Genomic DNA, 19,136 nt, shown 5'->3' on the forward strand with positions numbered 1-19,136 from the left:
AGGTTTCAATTGAGCTTAAAACTGATTCAAATCTCATTGCTATATTATCAAAGAGTCTTCGATTCCTTTCTTTCCAAATTTCCCAAACAAGGCAGGACGGAGAAATTTCCAAAATCTAGCTTAAAGTGCTTTCCTTAGAAGAAAGAGGGAGATTATATCATTAGGCAAGGCTAATATCCACCCCAATTTTGCACAAAGCCATCGCCAACATTTTGAGGCAAAAGGGCAATTCAAGAGAAGGTGATCAACTGTCTCTACATGGGCTTTGCACATGATGCATCTTGAGGGCCCTTCGTAGCCCATTTTAGTAAACTTTTCTGCAATAAGAATCCTCTTTTTGAAAGCTAACCATGCAAAGATCCCTGCTTTTGGGATGATTTTATTGCTCCAAAAGAGCCTAACTGGAATATCCTGTTCCTCTTGATTCTGAGAGTTAGCTAGACTCTGTAGCCATCTTTGGCATTATATTGACCTATTTTTAAGGAAGCCCAAATAAGTGTATCTTTCCCTCTTCTAGGGTTAATATTTCTTACTCTTATAAGATCTAAAAGTTGTTTAATTTCAGCAATTGGAATAGGCAATCCTTCCATAGACTTCCAACTCCATCCTTGCATGCTAAAGGTCCTTTCCATAGACTTTCAGCTCCATCCTTGCTTTGCTGTTGGAATGTTAAGAGAACTTTCAATGCTTGGGTATCCTCCCCATGAATCTTCCCAAAAGAGGCTAGAGGGTCCATCATGAATATCCCAAGACAGGGAATCTGAAATTAAGTTTCTACAAGAGACAATTAAGTTCCAAGTTCTAGAACCCTTCAGTTGAGAATTAGCTCTAAGGAGGTCTTCAATCCTAGTTTAATTATATTGTATCGATAATAATTTTTGTTAAAGGGATTTAATTTACCACACTATTTATAGTGGACTCTAATTTCAGCATCATTGTATAATATTGCATTTGGATTTGACTACATGAGTATATGTTTTTGAGTGTGGTTTCAGAAGACTTATACTGATTTAACGTTTCTCAGGTTGATTTTGGAAGATTTGTTTAGTGTTTAACATCTCTCAGGTACATATTTTCTATTTAACTACATGGAGAGATTTTGGAGTGCCATTTCTGAATAACTATTGCAGGGTTTGAACCTTCCTTGCTGTAATCTCTTGAATATATGCATCACACATGCATTTGTTTTTTAGTGTCATTTTCGAAGAGTTGTAGGTGTACCCCTAACTTCAGTAGTCTCGTATTTGTATTTTTGGTATTCAGATTCATTGCCGACACAATTGAGAAAGCATGGTACAAAGCAAGGATTTAATAGGGCCAAATAACCCACTTCTATTTCTGTCAATCTACACATTGATACAACCTTGACAATTTAGATAAAATTTGAATGTGAAAAAATGACATTTAAATTTATGGAAAATGCTGCTATCACTTACTGGATTTTGCTTCTGCAATATACTCATTTGTCTTCAGTTGTGGGTGTAAAGATATTTCATTCTTTTATTTGTTAAAAAACAAAATGAGAAAACAATTCCTAAAAGTTCGATCATAATAAGCTTTGAATATGCCCAATCTATGATAGGTTAGCAAACTAATATCAAATCTATACCAGAAAACTTACTACAGTTGAGCAAGTTTTAAATCGCTTAACACTATTTAAGAAATACCTATGCAAGTTCTTAAATATCTGCCTGGTTGATTGTTACAATGTCTGATTTCTAATTGGAAGAGTGCAAAGAAATATACATTTACATACTTGTACACATTGTTATGCATATGCACAACAACCAACACATAACGTAAAAAATGAAAATTATAAAAATAAGTATTCTATGATGTAACACCGGTAACATATAAACTGGCTGCAAAAACAATATCACGCTTGATGGCATCAGATGCCACCTCCATCTTTTCATAAAGAGATGAATTACCCATTATACGTGCTGCATTTTTGAACTCTCTGCAGGTCTCATCAAGACGAACAATGGTGCGTACTATTGATCCTTCCGGGACATCAGTCAAAAAACAGATATCGGCAAAAGGTGTACCCTAAATCAGAAGAAGCAGACCAAATTAATTCTTTTAACAGACCAATAAAAAGAAGATCACACAAATCTGAAAAATGATGGAAGATGCAAACCTTGGCCCACTCATATACAACTTCAACAAGACCGAACTTTAGAGAATCCTTTGCATAATCCTGAGGATTTACTGGAAGCCCATAATATGCTTGAGTATTTCCAAGTCGAAGAGCAGTATTGAAAAGTCTACAATCCAAACAGTTTAAGTTGTGTTAGATGAAGTTTGAAAAGCAAACAAGATTGCATGAAATATAGAGGTTGGCATCTGGTGATTAAAGGTCCACACTTTCTATTTAAAAATAACTGGTTGATTGCACACTGTATTTCAAAGAGTCTTCAAAGTCCAGAAGCATGGCTAGGATAGTTTAGGGGATTATTTTCAGCTAGATCAATAAATCATCAATTACTAATATATTGTGATTAATTTCTAAAGATAGTTTAACTTAGAAAAGCAACAGTTACAAGTGGGACAATTCAACCAATTAAACTATTGACCCTATTTCCTCTCTGAGTAGGGCTCAGAGCTGCAGTATCACTGTTCTGAGCAGCGCATTCTTAAAAATGATTTGAACAAATGAGCTAGCCGTAAGCTGCTTGATGAGAGCTTTGTAATGTCCCTTTCCTAGCCAGCTTCAGTTAATAGGGTTAGTTTATCACCAGGTCCTCGTAGACTAATAGAATAGATAGAGGACCCATGTTGGGTTGATTCTCTCATGGTTCAGACAGCTTGCTAGAGTGGATTGGGAGGCATCAGTTGTTATTTTATAATATCTCCAGTTGCTAAGTTAAATAAATATTTAAACTTAAGTGAAACTCCTCCAAAAGTGTAATTTATGGAGTCTAGAGAGAGAGTGAGTGGGCGGCTTTAGGAGAGAGAAAAAGGTTTGTTAGTGAGAGATTAAAAGTGAATAAACTTATATAATCAAAAGTGGGTGCTTGGAAAGGAAAAAACCTAATTAGGGCATAGGAATAGGAGGCCATAAAAGGCAACTTGGAATCATTTGTTAGGGCATGTTGAATATTATCTCTTTTGCCTCCTAAGGAGTTAGCTGAACCTGAAGGTTTAGAGCAGCTTGTGAAGACGAAACCCTTCATAAAGCTTACATCTGTAGAAGTGAAAGATCTTCCCAGGGTGTGTGAGGAAATCCTACTTCAAGGGTTTCATTAAAGCATCAAAGAAATCAGTTTGGAGCAGTTTGCTGGTTATTTTCCGAGTGAGGAGCTTGCTTGCTTGGCCGCACCCTTTTCTAGCCATTTTGGAGTTGGGAAAAGTCACTCAACTGCTGTTTGGTATTGAGCTACATCAGTCCTCCAGTCTCAGCGGGTTTGAAGCAGATTTCCAACAGTTTCAGGGGACTAAAGGGTTACTAATATTAAAAACCAGATTTAAAGGAGGCCAACTCGCCTAGGTTTTGGTGACACCTTTTTGCACTTCGAGTGGCCAAATCAGACAATCGCATTAAGAAGTATTTTGGGTTCGAGAGGACAGATTTGAAGGTGCTGCAATCAGATCTCTGCGTGATACTATAATGAAATCTGGAAATTAAATGCTCTCTAGTTGCATAACAGTGGATGTTGTTCAATATTTTGTATTACTTGTGTTTACTATTGCAAAAAATTGTTGTTCAATATTATCAACTCAAACATTGCAAAACAAAAACACAAAACCTCTTCTGCAACTTTTGTCTGGTTCTAAAAGATAAAATCAACCAAACAAAAATAATACAGGGAACAAGCAGGTCAATTTCAGTTCTACAATTTGTTCAGTGTTCCAGACTAGGGTGCGACATTACAAGCTTCAACTGGCCTTGGAGTACAGTGATACACCTGATGTGTATGTAACAGAACAAGGAACTGTTGGAATGTCCCCTTCTATATTATGTATTGAAAACAGTGAAAATTATACAGTTAGGGTTAGAGATGATACCTGATTATCTTAGGAACAGCAGATTGAATAAAGTTTCCTTCAGGTAACAATAAACCGTATGCATATAGATACATTCCATTTGATTAATAATCATGTAAGTTCAATATTATGACATGAATTCCAATTTAGTATGAACAAAAATGTTTGGAAGGAGGATACTATGAGGACTGCTTAGAGGATACTATGAGGATATTATGACTTAACCTGTGAGTTTGAGATGAGGCTGTAACCAGGTTGCTAGACTCCTCAAGGTAAGGGCTCTCAAGGTCCATTACACATCCATTACACCTCCATTCCCTCCACCTCAGCCATTGAGGAGGTCTACATGGGAGAGAAGACAACCTGATACATATGGTTTCTCATTGTTGGATACAAACTGTGCCTATGCTTTGGTTTCTAACACTGATGAGCCTAGGACTGTGAAAGAGGCCATACAAATGCCCAATTCAGATTCTTGGTTGGAGGCCATGAATGAAGAAATGGCTTTACTAAAGAAGAATGAAACCTGGGATCTAGTGCCCTTGCCTGAAGGTAGAAGACCTGTTGGCTGCAAATGGGTATTTAAAAAAAAAATTGGTTTGGATGGCAGTATGGAAAAGTATAAAGCCAGATTGGTTGTGAAGGGCTATTCCCAAGTTGAGGGAATTGATTATGGAGAAATCTTTTCTCCTATAGCAAAGCTGACATCTATCAGATTTCTTTTGTCACTTGCAACAACATATGACTTTGAGATCGAGTAGATGGATGTGAAAACAACGTTCCTTCATGGCGACTTGGAGGAAGAGATTTATATGTCCCAGCCTGAGCATTTTGTTGTAAAAGGTCAAAGTCTTATCATTGTGTGTATTACAAGACTGAGAATGATCGTTTACTTATCATTGCTTTGTATGTGGACGATATGTTGTTCATTGGGAATGATAAGGGTATGCTTTCCGACTTAAAATCTCAGTTGTTAGCACGGTTTGAAATGAAAGATTTAGGTGTAGCTAGGTATATTCTGGGGATGGAAATCAATAGGGATAGAAAGAATAGAAAGCTTTGGCTTAGTCAGAGCAAGTACATTAGTACTGTCTTGGAGAGATTTAACATGTCAGATTGCAAGCAGTTAGTGTTAAGGAATCTAGATCAGAGATAGAGAAAACAATAGTCTGATAATATATAGTAAGAATAGACTTTTTATGAGATCACTGCTATGAATATATTGACCACCGATGTATATATACAACTCTGTCTATTAATCTTTTATGAAAACACCGACTACTTGCTGGATCGTGAAATTGCCACGGTTATTGGTTTCCTCCCCAGCGAGTGTCGATGCCTTTGCATAAATAGAGGGGTGAAGGGTCATGTCCACGTAGGGGCATGACTTCTACGTGGCTTATGCCACGTAGAGTCATGACCTTGTTGGTATTATGGATGTGTTGCATTGGTTTTGTCATTGATGTCAACACTTATCAGCACTTATCCTTCTGGAGATCTTTGGTTATGTTCACTGGCAAGTTCAGTGACTTATGCACAATCACCGGTATTTGGTTCACCGGTAGGTTATATTGTTCACTGACACTAAGGATGACTTGTTATCATCTAGAGATCACTCGGTTATGTTGAAAACATGGTTTGGACACTTAGTTTTGGTATTTTGGTTATTGGTCTAATCGGCTTGACATATTTGCTGTTACCGGCAAACTGGTCTAGGCTATGGACTAGCATGCATTATCTAATCCAGATCGCTCGCACGACACGTTATGGAGATGATTTAATCATTTGGTTATTGTTGTAATTGTATTGAGCCGACATGATGCATCGCATCTTGACTTATTTGTAATTGATCTAATTGTAATATTCTTAGTGAGCCGACCTACACATTTGGTCCTAGGTTTTGGTATATATGGAAGATCTCATTTGTGAGATTATGATATGGTATGTAATATGGTATGGTAAGGTTGTGATATTCGGTATATGCGAATATAAGCAGAGCTACTCACGCAGACATCATTTGAAGATTCAAGGAAGGTTTGAAGGAGATTATCAGAGCTTGACTTGACCGGTAATGAATCCAACATAGAAGGTGCTACTTTGAGTAGTACATTATCATTGGATTTAATCATCCAATTGTAGTGTAATGTCCCCATTTTGCGAGCATCAGAGTTTGTAAGAATTAGCCTATCATTTGACCCTCGTAGGCTAATAATTATTGATAGAGGGCCTCGTGTGGCAGTTACTTGGTGATTAAAGACATTACTCTTCAGCTGGATTCAGGTTTTGGCCTTTGCACAGGTTTTTTGACTCAGATTGGCACACTTACTATTTATAGTAAGTTACTATTTTGGGAGAGTCAGGGTTCCTATTAATAGAAAGACACCTGAGCAGAGCTTATTGGCAGTGTCGACCTTGATTGGGCCTTTGCAGCTATTTCTAGCCTCAGTTCCACATACTTACTATTTATAGTAAGTCACTATTCAGGGTTTCTATTTTTAGACAGGCATCCAATCACATGGAGAACAGGGAGAGTCGACTCCTGGCTCAGACGGCTTAGCAATCAGACAAGTACATCAAGAGATATTAAAGTTTAAGTGACTTAAGTGATTTATTTAATATTTTAATATTATTATAAAGTTCTAAAGTAACTTTATAATAATAAAGTCACTTTAATATAATAAAGTGCGTTAAGTGAATAATTTAATGTGGGAATAAATCTTTTATCCCACATTGGCCAGGAAGGTGTTTGAGCTCTCTTAAGGAAAGAATAAAAGGAAAGGCAGGAGTTCATTCTCGGCATCCAGTTGATGAATCGTATTTTGATTGATTTTTATTGTGGAGCCTAGGGCTTTCGCAATTTTCTTCTTTGATCATAGGAAACGAAAACTTCCTATTGATAGCAATTTTGAAGGTGTGAAATAACACCTGAATTATTGCAGTTGTGGGAAAGAATACTTCAGTTCTTTCATTTGTGCAAATTGGTGAAGTTTTCTACAAGGGTTTGAAGTTTATTGTTGAAGAACATTTATAGTTGGTTGTGAATCATCCTTATTTGGCAACAAATTATTCAAGGTTTTAAGAGCAGATTGCAAGTTTGTTCTTGCTGCTACAGTGCGCATGAACAGTGCCGTGAATAGTGCGCTACAGTGCGCATGAACAGTGCGCTACAGTAGTTGGAGTTCTATAGAAGGGGATTTAGAGAGGTTGAACAGCTATATATATGTGACAAGGGATTTGCATATGAGGAGAATCAAACCAATATATCAAGGCAGCCATTGAAATACCAGGTTTTCTATCTATGGTCATTGTATTAGAAAATCATTACTTCATTGCATCATTTTCTATTATGATTATATCATGAAATATTTGGAGGTTGCATATGTTTAATGGAGATATAATTTGCATATTCCACATTCAACATTGATCAGCCATTTAGCTTTCATGCCAATTGTTTGCTTAAATGCCTAATGGCTGTAGGTGTACTTTGGGATGCATGACAAGTGTTTGTCTTAATGTCAACTAGCTGTACTAGTTAATTTCAGTCATTACATATGTGTGGAAAGGTCTAAAACAGCTAGTATATCATTTCTATAACCACTTTGCATTGTTAGAAGCTTTCCATAACTTCATTTGCAGCCTACAAACCCAAAGAAGACAAATAAAGAATTCACTACAGCGGCTTCAAACATTGTATGCCAAATGTTTGACAATATTCCTTGGTGTTCATATAAGCAAAACAGGGTCAGATTAGCCAAGGGATATTACATGTAGTCAGTGTGACTCCCATCTTGTGATTGAGCAGTGCGCTCTAGGCAGTTGGCCTTTCTGCATGTGCAGACTCCATCTGTACACACATACTATCTGCAGTAGTATCATCTAATTGTGGGTAAGGTTTCCCATCGTGGTTTTTCCCCTTACAGGGTTTCCACGTACAAATCCCTGTGTTATGTGTTGTGGATGTTGTTTCTCTTCCTGTTTCATGCATTAAGTTTCACCGGTATTAATATTAACTGTTAATCTGTTAACTAGCATTAAGTTTGGTTTACCGGTATTAAGTATCAAGTTTGATTAAGTTATATTTGGGTTGAAATTAATCGTCAACTGATTCACCAACCCCCCCCTCTCAGTTGCCTCCGGGTCCTAACAGACCCTACGGGACCATGACTCTTCGTACATTGTTCACCGTTATGTTCATTAGTTAACTTATTTACGGTGCTCGGGTTTACTAACTACTTCGACTGTCATCGAATAATGCAACGATGACAGTCACTATCTATGTCTTTCGACTTCGACAGTCATCGGGATTATTTTGTTGTAGGAAATTTGTAACATGTTTAGTGTTATTGTCAATTAATATATGATGTGATATATATATATATATATATATATTGCTTGCTTCAATCCAAATGAGGCTACATCCTTAACACTCCCTCTTAGCTATTAGAATAATACTTTATTATTTTATTATTAATGCTCAATATTGTAAACTTAGTGTAAATATCTTAATAAGATCTTGCTCAATCTTATTGGCAGTTTCTTTTTAGAAACTTGCTCTCTTGTAATTCTTTGTAATCCTATTTATTGAGCATTTGCTCATTGTTAATACATTCAATTTTTTACCAATTACTTGCGTAATATGGTATCAGAGCCTTGGTTATTTTCGAATTAATTTTTCAATTAAAAATTCGTCACGAATTTTTAATAGTTTTTTTTTGAAAAATTTCTTTGTTTATTCGAAATTGCTACTGGTTCGTGTGGATTGGTCGAGGGTCTTTTTGCGTCATTCTTTCTGCTCATGAATAGTGACGTGATTTAAAATCACGTTTTGTCTTCTGCAGTCTATTTCCGTGATTTTGTTTTCTGGCAGTTCGTTTTGGCTGCAGCTACTAGGGTTTTCAGCTATTTTCTGCCCTCTCCCGCGACCTGTCTCTCTTGCATTTCGCGCGACCACACGACGCAATTTTTTTCTTGGTTGCAAATTTTTTCAACCATTTTTAAGACAAAAATCTGCATTTTCGACTAGGGTTTTTTCCCTTTAGATCAAGTCGAATTTTTTTTTCCGATTGCAAATTCTTGGTGGGTTTTTCAAGATCTCAACTGGGTCGTCGTTAGAATTTTCTGGGTGCCTCGATTTTTGTGCCAACGGATCCAGATTCCGATAGCAAATTCTTTCTGGGTTGTCTTCGGATTTTTTTGGGTTAGTCGGAATTTTTTCTTGAAATTCGTGCCCGCCGTACTTCATTTTTTTGACTTAGTTACCGGTTCTTGCCAAAAATGGCCGGGTCCTGGTCCCGGTTCGTGCAAGACCCACAGAGAACCCAGCTGCCTGGGCAGCACCTGAGTGGGACGCAGGTCGAACCAGGAAGGACTCGGGTGAACCCAAGCCCGTGGGTTCCCAAAAACGGGGCCCACGAGTTAGAAAACAAAGAAAAACAATTAAAATACAAATTTTTTAATCTTATTTTAACATCTAAACCCTAATCCACCCCTTTATGATGCATTTCATGCATCAAAACATGCATTCAACTCATTCTACTTGCATTTTTGAAGATTTTTTCTCTACAATCTAGTTTCTTAGTTTTTGTATTTTTCTTCGAAGGTGACGACTACGAAGTTGTGAGACATGCATCAAAGGCGTAGGAATCACTAGAGAAGGAAGATTTAGCCATTAAAGGTAAGTGAATCTGAATTTTTTTCAAGTTTTCAAGAATTTTTCCAAGTTTTTAAAGAATTTTTTAATTTTTTTTAAAGAAGTCTTGTATATTTTTTTACACTTTGTATGCGTAGTATGGGGTTATAATGCCGAAATTTTAATAATTTTTTTCAATAATGTTGTGCTTTCTCTTTTCATTTTAGGTGCATTATTCATATAATCATACGTAATGGCTGGAACTGGAAGTGCAAGTGCAAGTTCTAGTTCAGTTGCAAATGTTCGCACTGAAAATAACCCCTTTAAAATTGATCAAGATTCACCACTTTGGCATTATACAACAATGATCAAGCTAGTGTCTGGTGGTGGGGGTTTTGTTTGGCAATGCAACCATTGTGGCACTGAGTATACCAGCTCATACTTTCAAGTGAAAGGCCACCTTTGTTTCATCCTTGGGCGTGGAATAAAATTTTGTAAGGGATCAGATGGCAGGGGGCTGTCAAAAGCTCTAGTTTTGGGATATATTAGAGAACAAGAGGAAACTGGTAGGAGAAGTAGCAAAGCAAAGATTGATCATCCTCTCGTCCATCCAAAATCAACGTCTACGAGGCCTTCTAGTAGCAGTGGCTCCACAAGACCAACTGGTTCACATCCTTTCATGAAAAACCCACCAGTTGATGCAGTAGAGAATCAGAATGTTGTGGCTTCACGGAAAAGAGGCCCATTGGATTTTGCCTTAAAAAATGAACTGAGAGAGATTGCAGATTCCAAAATTGGATGTTGCCTTTATGGCAATGGGCTTCCTTTCAACCTTGTTAGATCACCTTACTTTTGGGACATGGTGCATACTCTTTGCAATACACCTTCTGATTATGTTTGTCCAGGGTATGAAAAGGTGAGAACCACCTTATTGGCAAAGGAGAAAGCATCCGTAGAGTCACAGTTGAAGGTCATCAAAGATACATGGCAAGAAACAGGTGTGACCATTGTTTCTAATAGATGGAAAGATAGTAAAAATAGGCCATTGATCAATGTTATAGCAGTGTGTCCTAAAGGGGCAATGTTTTTGAGAGCAGTGGATTGTGAGGGGCAAGTGAAAGATGCAAGTTTCATTGCCAATATCTTGATAGAATGCATTGACATGGTGGGGCCTCAAATGTGAGAGGCTACATATGGTCACATCTTTTGGACAACATGCACAATACACTCACTCAATTTAATCATGCAAAAGCTTGGCACACAAATTTATTGGGTGAAAAAACTGTATGCGGAGGGCGAGGAGATTCAAATGTTTGTGACTAATCATCATATGTCACAAGCCATTTTCAGGACCTTCTCCAAGTTGGAGTTGTTGAAGGTAATTTATAATTACTAATTTTAAATTTTATTTTTTAATTTTTTAGTTTTAAATTTGTATTTTTTATAGACTTACATTTGATATATGTTGTGTATTTTCTTATGTCATGTTAGGTTGCTGAGACACGATTTGCATCTCACACGCTCGTCTCAAGACGACTTCTGAAGGTGCGAGACGCTTTAAGTTCTATGGTCATTGTTGAGACATGGACCAGCTAAGACTCGAACCTAGGACCTTCCAACACTGCTGGAGTGCTCTACCACTGAGCTACTGGCCCCTCTTGGACCAGTCCATCGTCAGTCCGAGTGTGGCTTATTTCCAACACCAACACCCCCCTTAAGCCACACCTCTTGTGTGCTTGGGGCTTCTAGCCTGGACCTGGCTCTGATACCATGTTGAGACATGGACCAGCTAAGACTCGAACCTAGGACCTTCCAACACTGCTGGAGTGCTCTACCACTAAGCTACTGGCCCCTCTTGGACCAGTCCATCGTTGGTCCAAGTGTGGCTTATTTCCAACACCAATAGTCATCAACAACTTGTGGAGTGTATGGAAGTAGTCCCACACAGAAAGAGCTCTAAAAGTAAGAGCATTGATCCTTAGTGAGAAATGGTGGGATGATGTGGAATATGTTTTGAATTTCACTAAGCCCATCATGAGCATGATCAGGTATGCTGATATTGATCGCCCATGTTTGGATGAGATTTATGATGGCATAGATTGCATGGTGGAAAAAATAAAAGAAGTAATAAATAGAAAAGAAAATGACCCAACGGAAACATTTTTCAAAGTTGTGTAGAAAATTGTTGTTGATCGTTGGACCAAGATGACCACCCCTTGCATCTCTTAGCATTTGCTTTGACGCCAAAATTTTGTAGTGCAGAGATGCTTGCAACACCAAGGAGGGTGCCACCATATAGAGATGCAGAGGTTGCTTCTGGCTATAGGGCTGCCTTTAAAAAGATATATCAAGATGAGGAGACAAGAAATATTGACTTGAGAGAGTTTGGCCAATTTGTATCTGCAAAAAATCATGATGTTGTAGCTCTTAATGCTAGATATGGGATGGATGTTGATGAGTGGTGGTATGTACATGGTCAAGGCTTCGTTTACTTGCAGCCTCTTGCAATTAAACTTAACTCCCAAGTATGTATCTTTTTATTTTTATTTTTATAGTTTTCCAATTCCATTTGATGCTATCATATTTTTATTTTATAATTTTAATTTATAAATTTCTAATTATGTTTTAACTTTTAACAGGTTGCAAGTTCTTCTTCAGCTGAGCGGAATTGGAGTACATACTCCTTCATCCACTCAGTCTAATCGTTTGGGTGCAAAGAAAGCTGAGGATTTGGTCTACGTACATTCCAACCTTTGTTTGTTGTCACATAAGGACCCTGGATATAGTGAGGGTGTAACAAGGAATTGGGATCTAGCCCCTGAGTGTGCTGATTTAGATGCTACAGTTGCACAACTTTGCCAAGTCTCTATAGACGAGGCAGTTATGGAATTTGAGAGAGACATAGCTAGTGGGAGTGGCATTCCATTTGATATTGGTTCAATTGATGCTGAATTTGAACCACTTGATGACCTTGGGCTTGGGTTGGATGCTACAGATGAAGATGAATATGGAATTTAAATCCCATAGATGGCTTGTAATTTGAATGTTTAACTTTATACTTTATTGTGTCATGACATTTTCACATTTTGAAACTTGAAACTTGAAACTTGAATATTATCTTTTTTGCAAATTATGAATATGATATTACATTTATGATTTACGATATATCAATATCAGAATATTTATTGGCATTGGCAATTATGGATTTATGATTTATGATTTATCTGTTATCATTGTATGTTTCATATTTGTATGTTTGAACTGTCAACATATATAATTTTGATGTTTGAAGTTTGAACACACACACACACACACACACACACACACACACACACACACACACACACACATATATATATATATATATATATATATATATATATGGACGGACGAACCCGTACCTGTACCCCAATTTTTTTTTTTGCCGAATCCGCGAATCCGTAGCCGAACTGGTAACTTAGTTTTTTGAAGTCTGTACCTGCATCTGCCCCTATTTCTACATTGGGATTCAATTTTTTTGAATTTCGTGCCAATGCCTCTTAGTTTTTTTCGTTTTCCGTGCATTAGGTAATGTGCAAGATGGCGTCATTGACCAACTTGATGTTGGAAGGCAGTCAACAATTTAATGGGAAAAATTATAACACTTGGAAGCAGCGCATGCTGACTATTTTTGAATATCGCCGCCTAGATAATCTTGTTTTGGGCACGGAGTCTTGTCCTCAAACACCTGGAGCTGACCAGGACAAGTTTGATGACCGCAATCGAGAAGCTATTATGCTTCTCAAGCTCTCTGTTACAGATGACCAGCTACCTTAGATTCCTTCCGGCAAGTCAGTTGCAGAAATCTGGAAGCATCTGAAGGAGTTGCATGAGACATCCGACAAGAGTCGAGCCTTTTTTCTGAAGAATCAGTTGTTCTCCATTATGATGGATGAACACATGTCCTTACAGGAGCATCTTACAAAGATTAAGGACATTCGAGATCAGCTCGAAGCTATTGGTCGGCAAATGGAGGAAGAGGATATGGTAGTCATTACTCTAAAAAGTCTACCCAAGCCGTATGAGCACTTTACAGAGACTCTCAACATTACTTCTACTAATGTTGATCTGAAATTTCCAAAGTTATGCACCAAACTTCTGCAACAGGATCGTTGGAAACAACAGTTTGGTAGCGGTGCTACTTTAGCCTCCTCAGAACATGCCTTTGTTGCCAAATCCTTTCACAAGGATAAATGCAAATCCCAATCATCCTAGTCCTTTCAGCAGAAGGGCTCTTCTCAATCTCCGGATGGTTCCAAGAAAAAGAAGGTGCAATGCAATTACTGTCACAAATTTGGTCATATGATCAAAGATTGCCGTACCAGATTGGCTTCCGAGAAGCGGAAGCAGGGAGGCTCTCAGCCTAAAGCCAATGTTGTTGAGCACACAGAGCAGAAAGAGTCTGCCTTTTATGCCTTCATGGCTAAAAGACTTGCAGATCATGTGAAGTCTTATGCCTCGTACATTGATTTTGGTGCTTCTCGTCATTTCATTCACAGGCGTGACTGGTTTGTTGAGTTCTCTCCCTACACTGATTCAGTTATTTTTGGAGGTGGTGAAGAGTACATTGTTGTCGGCAAGGGCAACGTCCAGATACAGTTTGGAGGGAGGAATCTCATATTCCTCAATGTGTACTATGTTCCTGGTATGGAACTTAACCTCCTTTCTGTCAGTTAGATTATGCGGCATTCTCCTCAGCTGGATGTTGTTTTCAGTACACATAAGTGCTCGATTGTTGATTGTGTTTCTAGCACTACTGTAGCTGTTGGCATTGAGGATCATGGTCTATATAGACTTGTGGATACAGGCGATTCTCTTGAGCATGCCTTCGCAGCTAAATCTTCATCTATCAGTAGTCTCTGGCATCAACGATATGGTCACCTAAACATTCAATATCTTGCACAGCTTGTTCGGGAAGACTTAATACATGGTCTCCGTGATATTCAGACTCAGAATCATCGCGTTTGTGAAGCTTGCCAGGCTGGGAAGTAGCACCAGACATCGTTCAAGGATGGTGACTCATGGCGAGCTTCTAAGGTACTGCAGCTGGTCCACGCTGATGTATGTGGTCCTACGAATACTACTTCTGTTACTGGGTGCAGGTATTTCTTGCTTTTTGTTGATGATTTCAGTCGTAAAATGTGGGTGTATTTCCTTAAGCACAAATCATATGTGTTTACTCTATTTCAGAAATTTAAGGCCTTAGTAGAAAAAGAGTTTAGTTCTTCTATTATTACTCTTAGGTCTGATAATGAGGGGGAGTTTTATTCTTCTTCTTTCTCTACTTTCTGTGATACACATGGCATAAAACGTCAGTTAACCACACCATACACCCCTCAACAAAACGGCGTTGTAGAACGTCGTAACCGCACCATTACAGAAATGGCTAGGTCTATGATGGAACATAGAAACGTTCCTAAGAAATATTGGGCAGAAGCAGTGTTCACAACAATCTATCTTCTTAATAGGTCACTCACTCATGCTGTTAAAAATAAGACTCCTAAGGAAGCATGGTCTGGTCGCAAACCTCGGATCAGCCATTTGAAAGTTTTTGGCTCCTTAGCTTATGTGTGAATTCCTGATGCCAAGCGTACTAAGTTGGATTCCAAGAGTCAGAAGCTCATGTTTACAGGGTACAGTGATAGCCATAAGGCCTACCGACTGATTGATGTAGACTCTCATCGTCTTATCTTCAGTCGTGATGTTGTCTTTGATGAAGAACGAGTACCATTTCAGCTTTCCTCGTCTCAGTAGCATTTTGAGGATCAGCCTTTGAAGATTTCTGACTTGAGTATCTGTCTTCCATTCGGTTCACCTGATGGGAGGGATGATGCAAATTCTGTATTTGATGATGCACTACCTGAGTTTCCTCCGGAAGATGCTAATCTTCCTCCTACTCCTGATCCTGATCCGCTTCCTCTTCCAATTATTCCTCCTGCTCCTGATGTTGGCACATCTACTCTTCGGCCTAAATGGTGGGCTAAGACCATCAGTGATCTTCGTCCTGATGAGCTCATTGAGGGTAGAGCTTCCAGAAATAAGGGCAAACAACAAAACATAGTTAATTTTGCTCTTATGGCTAACATCCACAGTATCTATGAGCCTCAAACATATGCAGAGGCCAAAGGGATTCCAGAGTGGGAACAGGCAATGGATGCTGAGTTCCAAAGTCTTTAGAAGAATCACACCTGGGTTCTTTTAGATCTTCCTCCAGGGAAGAAACCCATTAGCTGTAAATGGGTATATAAGGTCAAGTATCATGTAGATGGTACCTTAGATAAATATAAGGCCAGATTAGTTGCCAAAAGGAGATTGAAAGGCGTAAAATGTTAAAGTGTCAAAACTTTTCAAAAGGCTCCAAAATCCCGAAATTCGCGCTAAGGAGGAGAATTGCGAAGTTTTAAAAAGTTTGCAAAGTGCTCTCAAATCCTGAAATTCACCAATAATGGGTAAATTGTGAAGGTTTAAAAGGTTTGCAAACTAGCTAAAATTGCCGAAGTTCGCATACAACAGAGAAAATTGTCAAAAGTTTTAAACTTGGTCTAAAAATCCTGAAGTTCGCCATAAAAGGCGTAAATGTCAAAGTTTTAAAGTTTTCAAAAGGCTCTCAAACCCCGATTTTCGCAACAACAGTGTAGGACATGATTTTTATAAAAGTTTGAAAAACCATCTAAAAATCTCGAAGTTCCCAAGGCGTAAAATCGTGGAATTTTTAGTTTGAAAAAGGGACCTCAATCGCTGAAGTTTGCAATCGCCCCCAAAGCCCCGAAGTTTGTGATAGACTTGGAAATAAGCCAAAACCTCGCATAAGGGCAAAATTTTTAAAGTGTGAAAAAGGCCACTTAATCGCCGAAGTTCGCGATATATGGAAAAGGCGAAATCGCAATGTTTAAAGTTTGAAAAAGCCTTTCATTCACCGAAGTTCGCGAACTAAGGGGAATTGCAATGTAAAGTTTGCAAACCATCTAAATCGCCGAAGTTTGGAATCTAGAGGGAAATCACAAAAGTTTTAAAAAGTTAGCAAACCATTCAAAGTCGCTGAAGTTTGCATAAAGTATGAAATCGCCGAAGTTCGGCATCTAAAGGGAATTGCGAAAAGTTTTAAAACTTTGCAAAAAGACGTTACCCTGAAGTCTGCGATATGCATAAAGGGCGAAATTTTTAGAGTTTGAAAAAGGTATGAAAACGCCGAAATTCGCGTGAAGCGTAAATTGCAAAACTTTAAATCCTTGCGATGATGCAAAACCCCCATTTTCGGCAACGACATAGTTAAACGCATGAGTTTGAAAGTTTGCGGAGAGAGCTATAACACCCAAGCTCGACGCCATAGGAAAATCGCAGAGGTTAAGATTTGCAAGACGTTATACCGCCGAAGTTTGCCATAAGAAAATCACCAAGTTTGAGAGGTCTGCAGAATTTGAAAATCGCAAAGTATAAAGCTTGCAATAGAAGCAAAAACGCCGAAATTTCAACCAAGGTAAAACGCGAAGTATAAGTCTTCAAAGAGGGTATTCTTTTCCCCAACTTCAGCGTAGAAAGAGATAGAGGGTTAACCATGTGAAGGATTTGAAAATTGCAGAAACCCTACCATTCCACAAAATTGCGAGCTGTGCATTTTGTCTTTTCCAAAAAGCGTAAGGCATAGGAAAGGGGCATTTTCAAATTTCAAAGGAAATCAATCCTGCAGGCTAGATTTGTGCGGATTGACACCATATTTCGCCAGGTAAGCTCGCTTTGCCTCCCTTGGAATCATTTAAAATGCATGCAAAATTGGTTAGATGTGTTTTTGCAAAATTGATTAAATGATTAAGTCTTTGAACCGCATCTTTTCTCGTTTGAAAGGCATCAGGCAAAGCAGTTAAAATCAGAGTCTGTCCCAGAAGTTAACCGGGAATGCATTTTTTCAGACTTACGGAATCTTAAACCTCATCCATTTTTTGAAAAAACTGAACTTAAAAGACTAAGTGCAAATTTAGCAGTCAAAATCGCCTAAGTCCTTGAACCGCAGCCGTATAGTAATTTTTCTTAATCAAAGAGCTTAATAATGTTTCATGTCCAAAGATAAAAAGCTCTTTCGCTGAAGTGTCCTGCTTTCTTCAAATTCGGTTTTCAATTAATCCTTGTGCACTAACGTATCCCTCTTATCTAACCTGTTTTGTTTCCTTCATCTCATCTCGTAATCCGCACCCGGTTGTGCAGGATAGATGCCTAAATCTGCAGTAGAGTTCTCAAAGACACTTGGTCCAGCCGAAACGTCCCGAGCTTCTAAATCAGACATCCCTCGCAAAGGCGAAAAGATGAAATGCCAGTATCAGAGAGGAGGACCAAGGGAGTCAAAGGTCCAAAGCATATGGGAAAATGTAGGTGATACTGACCTAGGCCACATCGACATTCAGGACTTCAGAGACAGGGTATTCTCCCCTAATGCCTATGGCAAGCCTAGGTGGATGATGGAAAGTGGTATCGCCCAGGCAGCAGGATTTCCTCCATCAGTGCAGAATTATGAGTTGGTAGTAGAGACTGCCTGACATTATCAACCAAACACCAGATTAGTGGTCCTTGAGAATATGGTCCTCGTTGACTTCACTCCTGAGGCCATTGGCGACGCATTCGACATCCTCGTCTCGGATAACCCCATAGCAACAACCATAGATGAAGCGCAAGTGGCATATGATATGAACCCTGTCAAATGCAGGACATTAATAAATGAGTGGTATAAGAAGAGAAGGCCTCCAAGCATTAGAATTGGGAAAAAGACCCCCAGAAGCGACTTTCAGAATGAGCATGGAGATATGGTCACCTTGCTCAGCTGGGTTATGGGACTCCCTCAATCTAACCTTTTTGAGGAGTGGATGTTCTATTTTACAGAGCAGGTCTTCGCCATAGAACAGGTCTTCACCGGGAAATCCAAGTTCGACTAGGCCCAGATCATAAGCGACAATATCCATACCCAATTGGTCGAACTTGAAGAGAAAAAGTACTTTACCATGACCTCTTATCTAGTCTATATGTTCGCTCGACACTAGCCACTGCCAGGGTTGATCAAGAAAGGTGAAATCGGGAACGGGCCCAATCAAGTAAAGGTGTACGATTGCTATCCTTAGCTACATTATTAGGGATTAGCTCAGAGGGAAAAGAACAACCCTGCTTATACTATTGGTCAGTATGAGCGTGTCAATGACGCCTTCACAATGCGCCTAGTCAGGGTGATGCAAGGGGGATTACACATAAGGCTCTCATAGCAAGCTACCATTTTGGTACAAAGGTATGGTGCCTGGTTCATTCAGTTCCCAAGGTTCTCCTATATCCGAATAGTTGGCTTTGAAGGTGCTCCTTTCTGACTTCCACGATATCCAATCGACAAAATAATTCTTTTGGAAGTTGCAAGGCAAGCACGTCCGACGAGTGGTTTACTCAGAGACAAGAAGCAGTCCGGATTCACCTTCCCCATGGTGGTGGGTAACCTTGATGTACATTTGAA

The 19,136-nt window shown here is 38.8% G+C and overlaps 1 protein-coding gene across 2 annotated transcripts in view; it reads right to left on the reverse strand.

The window, feature by feature from the left end:
- Positions 1-1,563: 1,563 nt before the first annotated feature.
- Positions 1,564-19,136, reverse strand: part of LOC131061434 (DExH-box ATP-dependent RNA helicase DExH11) — a 334,783-nt gene continuing 317,210 nt past the window's right edge. For both annotated transcript variants that reach the window (XM_057995124.2, XM_057995123.2), the window contains exons 23-24: positions 2,141-2,267; positions 1,564-2,049 (exon numbers count right to left, since the gene is read on the reverse strand). In XM_057995124.2, coding sequence (XP_057851107.1) covers positions 1,831-2,049; positions 2,141-2,267 — 346 coding nt within the window. In that variant the 3' untranslated portion in view covers positions 1,564-1,830. The remainder of the gene's footprint in view (positions 2,050-2,140; positions 2,268-19,136) is intronic.

This window comes from Cryptomeria japonica, chromosome 8 (assembly GCF_030272615.1).
Source record: "Cryptomeria japonica chromosome 8, Sugi_1.0, whole genome shotgun sequence".
Taxonomy (NCBI): Eukaryota; Viridiplantae; Streptophyta; class Pinopsida; order Cupressales; family Cupressaceae; genus Cryptomeria; species Cryptomeria japonica.